A 9,198-nucleotide genomic window follows, 5' to 3' on the forward strand; every position below is an offset into this window, starting at 1 on the left:
CTTTGCCTTTCAAGTCCAACTGTGCTGCCTCCCCCATGAAGTCCCTTCTGATTCTTCTGGTAATAGCTTCTCCTCCTCTCTAGCCCCACATCATTTAGCAGTTTGTTGTTCACCTCTTTAATGAACTTACCTTGTATTATTGTCTTTTGTAGAGGTTTGTGCATGTGGTTTATTCCTTTATTATATTCTATACCCCAACAAGGGGAAGAAACCTCTTTTCTAAACTCTATCTCCCCAGTGCCCAGAACAGCACTGTGCACACAGTAGGTGCTTATTGAATGCTTACTGAATTAAAAAATGATGTTTTCTGAGACTGTAAAATGCCATGTAAATATGAGATAGAATATAAAGAAATATTTTTGTGGCTGTATCAAAAAATTGGAAATTCTATTCTGAAATCCTTGCTTACCCCAAAATACACAGAAAAAAGGTGAAATCTGATGATTCTGGGAATCTGGACCAATGTAGAGTGTTGGTTTTTTTTTTTGTCATTTTGTCCAACTTGTACAACTAAAGTTCAGTAGTCCTTTTCGTGTTCAGTACTCTTCTTGAGAGCTTATATTTAAAGATTATATTCAAATGTAACTATAAAATTTGCTGATGAGTAATAGTGAAACTAGCATCATTTTAAACTTGGGAGAATGTTCCAGGACAGGTAGGTGCTAAACCAGGGGTGGGGAACCTGCATCTAAACCATACAAACATAAGCCAAGAGTATGTACCCTTTTATTTATTTATATTAAAATTTTAACAGCTTCTATTTTGACAGCAGTAGAATCTTGCCCTCATGAGACAGGCTAATAACATAGTCTGCATATCTGGTTTCTCCATATTTTAGAACATGACAAAATCCCTCAATTCTGGTGCTTCCTGTTTTTCACTTGTGTTAGGGTTGCTGTGGCGGGGGGGGCGGCACCTGTATTCTTTCCTTCTTTTAATGTTTTCTTGAAACCTATCTGAGTTTTAGGGCAATTCGCATGTTCTGATCCTTGTCAGTGGAAAGCATGATGGGAGATAGAAAGGCAAATGGAAAGGGAGTGTTTTTGCTCTATCTCAAAAACATTCAGTGGGAGATGCTGATCATGTAGGAGGCATATTGTGTGCACTCCAAATGAGGGCAAGAGTGAATGGAATTCTTTTCCTTATTTGAGGTGTTTCTCCTGATCAGTTTCAGGATTTGTTGTTGTTATATTTAACCATTATGTGTTTTGGCATTTGCAGCATAAGATTTTTTGTTTGTTTGTTTGTTTTTTACCTTGAGGTGATCTTCAGATTCTTTTAATTAGACCTTTGTTTTCTGTGTTCAGAAGAAGTGTTCAATTTTATTATTTCTTGCATCATAGTGTTAAGGATTTTTTTTTACTTATATTCATCTAGGAAACTTTATGATCCTTAAATTGCCTCTATGTATCCTATCTTTAAAATCAATATGTTTTGCTTGTATAGAGATCTTGTTTTCTCTTAATGTTATTGTTTTTTGCTTCTCTTCTTCCAGATTGTCCTTTACTTTTGTATATTTGTATTCCCCATAAGTTGTTCTCTTTTTTGTTTCTTTGGAGAGGTTCACCATTGGGGATTCAAGTTTTTCTATTCTGCTAATTATTTCTTCAGTACATGCCATAAACTTTGCATTCATAATTCTCATTTCTCTGTTAAACCACTTAGGAACATCTTTTCATGGTTCTGTGATCTCTTGGAGAATCAACAAGGTCTGCCACCTCATCAGATGTTGACTCATTCTCCTTTGTCTTGCAGTATCCCTTTAGAGATGTTTGGACTCATTTAGCTGCTCTAGAGGCCATCTTTCCTATTGTTTATATAGTCTTCCTGTTGATTTATCTGCTTGTGCTCAAGGTTTTTAATTGAATTTTCTTCCTTCTGAGATCTTTGGTAACTTTAGTCTTTTCCTTTATATTCCTCTATTGCTTTTTTTCTGACACCCCTTCATGGTGGATGCTGTAGGGCTGGACCTCAAAGCTGTTTTAATTTCCTGTCATTCTGAAGGAATTTGTTTTGTGCCAGCCTCAGGTGGATGCCAGTCCCCTTCCCTTCAGGCCTGGTGAGAGCCCAACCTTTTTTTTTTCCTGGCAGTCAGCTTCAGTTCCCTTTGTTCTTTAATTCTCTGACCAAGTGATGCTACAGTGTAGCTTGCTGCAACCTCCAACCGGGGGTCAGGAGGCAGGACTGGACACCTTTGCTTTTGAAGGGTAGGTCAGCAAGTCTTAACAGAAGTCTGTATGGCCATCTTTGGGCCCTTCTATAGGCCTGAATAAGATAAGAGTTAGAAATGTGATAACTAGTACAAAGGTATAATGGCCCAAGGCAACTGTAAGAGCTATAATGCTTTCCTGAAGGAGTGGGAAGAAATGGCAGTGATGGAAGTGATAGTGGTGTCTGTACAGTAGGACCAGGAAGCCTTGTCTTTGGTCCAGATAGAGAGAGTGATACCATATGAACCTAGAGCATGATGTCAGGCCCTAGAAGGTATGATAGAAGATCAAATAAAGGGGGTCCTGGACTTCCACCCAGAAATTTCCTGTTCAAGATTAGAACTGTTCAAACTGGGACACAGGACCATGATATGGAGGAGCAAACCTAAAACTTACCCTTTACTGGTACTGAGCCATGTGAACTTTGCTGGTCCAAAGGAGGGGTGGTGTATAACTCTGGCGACCCCAAGATCTTTCTTAGTTGAGTAAGAGGTTTAGCCTTAGATCCCTGGGGAAAGATGGAACTCATGAGAAGGCAAAACTTTCTTTACTCTATTTTCCTGACTCTGGGATAAGTCCTTTCTGCTTCCTTTGGTACATGTATTAAGCTTGTTTTATGTTCCATGTTATATTCCTTGTTAACTCAGCACTGGCAAGAGTGTAATTAAATATCCCTCAGGGAGAACCAGAAGTGGCCAAATGTAGATGTTCCCAGGCTTACCCTGGATGGGGGCACAAGTGAAAGCATAACTTTTTTTTTTTTAAAGCCTCTAAGATCTCAACTTGAGACCAGAGCTGTCTTCTTGTGGTTCTTGAGTCATAAATTTCCATGCTGCTGTAGGAGTCCTGGAAGTGGAGTCAGGAAACATGGGCTCTAGTCCCACCCATCTCAGCTGGTTGACCTTGGGCAAGTCATCAATTTGTAAAATGAGGAATTTGGAAAAGGGATCTCTAAGATATCTTGAGAGGCAGTGTGGTGTAACATAGGGAGCACTAGATGGGGAGTCAGAGCAACCTCAGTATGAGTCCTGGTTTCCAGGCCATTAGACATGATTTTGGGCAAATGTTTTCACCTGGGCTCTGCTATTTACCTCCCAGTCCCTAGGTAAGCCACCCAATGTATCTCAGCCACAATCTTCTGTAAAATGGAATGATAGGGCTTGAAATACACTCCCCTAAAGGGTGGGGACCTTTCGGCTCCAAGGCCACATATGGCCCTCTAGACTGAATCCAAACTTCACAGAACAAATCCTTTTATTAGGGATTTGTTCTTTGAAGTTTAGATTTGGTCAAAACCAAGCACTTGAGGTTCCCCACTCCTGGCCTACCTCCACAGCTCTGAGGAAAAGCACTTTGTAAACCTTATGTCTTCTTATTGGAAAACATAATTTCTTGCTTCATTAGTCTGTCTTTATCTTAGTTCCCTCCTGTGACAATAAAAGCCCTGGCAAATGACTAATACTTCCTGACCCTGAGCAGGTCACTTAAACTTCGAGTTTGTTTTCTCATTTGTAAAATGGATAAATATGTAAATGTATTATTAAATGCTTTCAGGACAACTTCCTATGGTGTGAGGAAGGTGCTTTGTAAGCCTTCAAGTACTATTGAAATGTGGGTTACTAACATCAACTCTGGACTGGGCCATGTTTATTTTTGGGGGGGGAGGCAGCCATCGGCCTGGGAGCTCATTGGCATAGGAAACTCCCTGTGAGTAAACTACGTCTGCTAAAGTAGATTGGCACCTGTTTTGCCATTTGTAATCTTAGAGACTTGCCTGAGGCACTAGGAGGTTAAGTGAGGTAATGAGGCTTCTCATATTAACGTATTAACTAAAATAAGTAGAACAGTATTTATGCAGAAAAAAAGCCTTTCTTCCCCACCAAAATAATAAAAAGAAAAACAAAACAAAACAAAAAAACCATCCGGTTCTTTCTGAATGGGAAGATACTAACCCACCCCTCTGTCCCTCCTCCCCAAGAACCAAGGCACCCAGGAACTGAAGATTTAGAGAAAAGATGCAGGGAAAGGAGGTGAGACACTGATAACCACCAATTAGGAAGAGAATTATGAAAAGGGCCGAGAGCATTGAAGAACACTGAGGTCGCATTTATTATCACTCATAATTTCTCACATTTATTTAATACTAGCTCATTTCTGAATCACCTCCGATACATACTGGCAGTGTGACCCTGGGTAAATCATATAACCGCTTAGTGCTCTCTTTTAGAGGTGACTGGGTAGACGGAGGGAGTTTCCCACATGGGGAGGTCCCTATACCAATGCAATCACAGGTCTCTAGTTTCATCCCAATTCATTTCTATAACTCCTTTATTAAGTATTTTATTATAGCTCCTTTACTAAGTATTGCAGTAGAATTTCTTTACAAAAGCCCGGTGAAGTAGGTGGTGCCATTTTACATATGGAGAAACAAAGAAGTTAAGTGAATTTCACTGGGTCACAGTCTTCAGTCTTGTAAGCTGCCTCTGTGTTGGTGGCTTACAAAACAGTCAACACTAGCTTGCTCCCCTACAGGACGTTCTGGAGGCCGCGGAGCTGCAGGACTTGTGAGCCCCCCATGAAACCGGGTAAACACGGGAGGTACTTGGCGCTAGAGATTTAAAGCTGGAAGGGACTTTAAGAGGGGAGTGAATCTGACACATACAGCTAGGTAAGACATATGTGGCAGTGGTGGGGGCGGGGCCTGGGACAAACTTTATTATCAATTCTTTCATGGAGCAAAGAAGAGATGAGGGTAGATAGCACTGTGCCAAGGACAGTGGCTTGCTGACTCAGAGACTCTGCTTCCATCCTGGCGTTGCACTAACTCACTGTGTGACCTTGGACAAGTCTTTCTTCTTTCTTCCTCTGTAAGGCCTAAGATCCATTACAACTCCCACTTCCCCCTGGCAGCATTCGGATGCGTAGTCCCCTTCTTTGCCTGGCAGGCTCAGAGAGGTGGCAGGGGGGCATGGCATCTTGTGCAAAAGACAGGAGAGCAGGAGAGTGGCAGCGAAATTCCCAGCAGCCTCGGCCTCGGAGAACACACAGCAAGTAACGGCAGCGGCTTCCGGGGGCCCGGGCCCACCGGGCGGGTACAAACCTTAAGCCACCACCGTAAAGCAGCCGCTTGAGGAGTAGAAAAGCGGCTGGGTGGAGGGGGCGGAGGGAGGTGGGACCCTGGCTGGGTGGGAGGAGGAGGGCATGTGAGGCTAAGAGGAGGAGTTCGGTCCGATTGGCAGCCGCTCCCACCAACCCGCTGCGAGTGGCGAGAAGCGATGCATAGACCGAGGATAAAGCTTGTTGCAGCGACTCAGGGACCGGGGGAGTCGGGTAGCATCCTCTGGTGCTTAGCTTTCGTTCGGAGGCGGAGGCTGCCTTCTTACTGAGACCTCGTTGGTCCGGGGCAGCGAGCACCGGCGGGGGAGGGGAGCTCTGTGGTCGGTTCCGGGGTCCTTCGCACAGAGGCGCGTCTGCATGGAACCCTCCAGTTAGTCAGAGACTGCAGAGCGGCGGGGGCTGCCCGCGCTGCCCAGCCGGGCATCCTCTTGAGGATGGAAGAGGAAGCTGCCGCTGCCGAGGCACGCTGTCTCCGGTCCCCGGCGCTCGCCGCCGTCGCTTCCTCCAGGAAGATGAGAAGCTTCCAGCCAAGGAAGGAGAGGGAGAGCCTGAACGACACATTTCTCGGGGGGCTGCGGCCAGTATAACCGCCACTGCCCAGCTCCACCAGCTCTTCGGCCCCCCGGGGAGCGGAGTGAGTGCGCATTGGGTTGCAGGAACCCGAGAAGAGTTGAGGGGCTGCCGCTGGCGGCCAGGACAGGGGCGCAGCGGGCACTTTTCGGAGCGCTGGGCAGGTCGCCGCGGCCCCATTAAAGTTTGCCTCCCCGCGCCTCGGGGCGTCCGGCGCCGATCGGAAACTCTTTCTAGCTCGGGGCTGCCGCGGGCCGGCATGTCTCCGGGCTGACCTGAAGGCGCGCCCCCACTCCGCAGGGTAGGAGGGAGGCGCGGACAGAAGCCAGCCGGCCGGCCGAGAGTTCGGATCCGGGGCCGCTTCGGGGGAAGCCCGCACTTCCAGGTGAGCGGGCGCAAAACAAAGAGGGGGTGGCCAGGGGCGGGGGCGGGAGTCGGCGCGCGGAGGGCTCCGGGTGGGCGAGGGTCGGGAGAAAGCGGGCGCTGCCCGACCCCCCGGTGCCAACCTGTCCTTCCTCCCTTTCCCCCCCCCTTCCACAGACGCTCCCCGGAGCCGCTGCCATGGGAGATACAGCGCCAGGAGCCGGGGAGCAGCCGCCGCCGCCGCCGCCTGCAGCCTCCGCGACCCCGAGCCTGGGCTCGGGCCCCCGCCGCAGCCGCAGCCGCAGCCGCCGCAGCCGGACCGCGTCGTCTCCGCCCCGGGAAGGGCCTCCGCGGGGCCGCCGGGCTGCGCCGCGCCTGGGATGAGCAACAGTTCGGCCCGCGCTCTGCCTCCGGGAGGGAGCCCCTGGTCCCCGGCGGCGGCGCCTCGGCCGCCGCTGCTCCAGATCCGGCCGCTGCCCCCCGGCGCCCCGGCCGCGGGCGGCTTCTCCCTCTTCCCCCCGTGGCCGCGGCGCCTGGGCCGGCGCTGGCCCGCCTCGCCGCTCGGCATGAAGGTGTTCCGCAGGAAGGCGCTGGTCCTGTGCGCGGGCTACGCGCTGCTGCTCCTGCTGACCATGCTCAACCTCCTGGACTATAAGTGGCACAAGGAGCCGCCGCAGCAGTGCCGCGGGGAGCCCCCGGGGGCCGCGCCGCCCCCCGCCCGCCAGGCCGGCTCGCAGGCGCGCCCCGACCTCCGCTCCCTGTACCGCGCGCCCGCAGCCGCGGCGGTCCCGGGCGGCGCGGGGCCCGGCGCGGGGGGCGGCGGCGGCAACAGCAGCGGCCCCGGCTCCAGCTCGGGCCCCGGGCCGGGCCCCCGCAAGCGCCAGCTGGTCTACGTGTTCACCACGTGGCGCTCGGGCTCGTCCTTCTTCGGGGAGCTCTTCAACCAGAACCCCGAGGTGTTCTTCCTCTACGAGCCCGTGTGGCACGTGTGGCAGAAGCTGTACCCCGGCGACGCGGTGTCCCTGCAGGGCGCGGCGCGGGACATGCTGAGCGCCCTCTACCGCTGCGACCTGTCCGTCTTCCAGCTGTACAGCCCCGCGGGCAGCGGGGGGCGCAACCTGACGACGCTGGGCATCTTCGGGGCCGCCACCAACAAGGTGGTCTGCTCGTCGCCCCTGTGCCCGGCCTACCGCAAGGAGGTGGTGGGGCTGGTGGACGACCGCGTGTGCAAGAAGTGCCCTCCCCAGCGGCTGGCGCGCTTCGAGGAGGAGTGCCGCAAGTACCGCACCCTCGTCATCAAGGGAGTGCGGGTTTTCGACGTGGCCGTGCTGGCCCCGCTGCTGCGGGACCCGGCCCTGGATCTCAAGGTCATCCACCTGGTGCGGGATCCCCGGGCCGTGGCCAGTTCCCGCATTCGCTCCCGCCACGGACTCATTCGGGAGAGCCTGCAGGTGGTGCGCAGCCGGGACCCGAGGGCGCACCGCATGCCCTTCCTTGAGGCTGCCGGACACAAACTGGGCGGGAAGAAGGAGGGGCTGGGGAGCGGCCCGGCCGACTACCACGCCCTGGGGGCCATGGAAGTCATCTGCAACAGCATGGCCAAGACCCTGCAGACGGCTCTGCAGCCCCCCGACTGGCTGCGGGACCACTACTTGGTGGTGCGCTATGAGGACCTCGTGGGGGACCCGGTCAAGACTCTGCGGAGGGTGTACGACTTCGTGGGGCTCCTGGTGAGCCCGGAGATGGAGCAGTTTGCCTTGAACATGACCAGCGGCTCGGGCTCCTCCTCCAAACCCTTCGTGGTGTCCGCTCGAAATGCCACCCAGGCGGCCAACGCCTGGAGGGCTGCCCTCACCTTCCAGCAGATCAAGCAGGTGGAGGAGTTCTGCTACCAGCCCATGGCAGTGCTGGGCTACGAGAGGGTCAACAGCCCCGAGGAGGTGAAAGACCTCAGCAAGACTTTGCTCCGGAAACCCCGGCTCTAAGACAGGGTCTAGCAGGGGAGACAGGACGGGGCTTCTGTCCCACCCGGAGCCCCGCCCCCACAAGACCTCGGGAGAGGTGGGCACGGGAGGATCATGGTGCGTAGTGCAAAGGACAACCTAAACCCCAAGCGGGAGGACGGAATATTCTCTCTATATTATATAATATAAATAATTACACTCACACTTGGTATAAATGTTTTGAGTCATGGGGTTTCAAGGAACAGCTACAACGGGTACATCCCAGAAGAGGCAAGACTTGAAAGAGTTGGCAAGTTTCCCTTCCCCTCCCTTCTCTTCCTTCCTTCCATATGCCATCCCATCCCCCCCACCTTCCTTTCGGAAGTGGGATGTTGTTCACGTTTTTCAGCAACCAAATCTTGTTTACAAACTTTCTGTGGTGTCTGTGGTCGTAAATGAACAGCTTGGATTTTGGAGAGGGAGTGGGGTGGGGTTAGGGTTAGGGAGGTCGAGGAGGGTCGGGAGGCCAGGGGAGAGGCAGAAATCACGAATCAAAAATCTGAAATGGATTTTTGTGGAAAAAGCGGAGGTTACATGTGATTATTAATAAATAAAATAATAAATGATATTCATTTTTTAATAACTGTTTTGGTTGCTTTGGAATTATCTATGTAGTTGTTCAGTGCAGGTGCAAGCCACATTTGCTTTCCTGGGTACCTGTCGCACGTGGAAAGCCAGATGGATTGGTGGGGGTGAGTGTGTGTGGGGGGGAAGGCAGCATTTGCTTGGCTGACTCTTTTTTGCTCAGAGCTGGGAGTCACTTTCTTATAAATAAATCAAGGCTTCTGTAAGGCTTCAGTTCCAGCGTTTGTACACAAATTCACTAATACTACCACCCCACCCCCAAACCCCTAAAAAAAAGTAGAGCAAAGCAGTGGAAAAGTACAACTTCTTCCTTCCCGGATATGAATCTAAGAAGGAAAGTACAAATTCCT

General features: G+C 51.4%; 1 protein-coding gene across 1 annotated transcript; it reads left to right on the forward strand.

Moving 5' to 3' along the window:
* The first annotated feature begins 6,640 nt into the window (after positions 1–6,640).
* On the forward strand, positions 6,641–8,846 carry CHST2 (carbohydrate sulfotransferase 2). Its single transcript, XM_027876158.1, has one exon. It carries the CDS (start codon positions 6,641–6,643, stop codon positions 8,243–8,245), a length of 1,605 nt encoding a protein of 534 aa, XP_027731959.1. The 3' UTR covers positions 8,246–8,846.
* Positions 8,847–9,198: the final 352 nt, after the last annotated feature.

This window comes from Vombatus ursinus, unplaced genomic scaffold (assembly GCF_900497805.2).
Source record: "Vombatus ursinus unplaced genomic scaffold, bare-nosed wombat genome assembly UNPS02014810.1, whole genome shotgun sequence".
NCBI classification, from domain to species: domain Eukaryota; kingdom Metazoa; phylum Chordata; class Mammalia; order Diprotodontia; family Vombatidae; genus Vombatus; species Vombatus ursinus.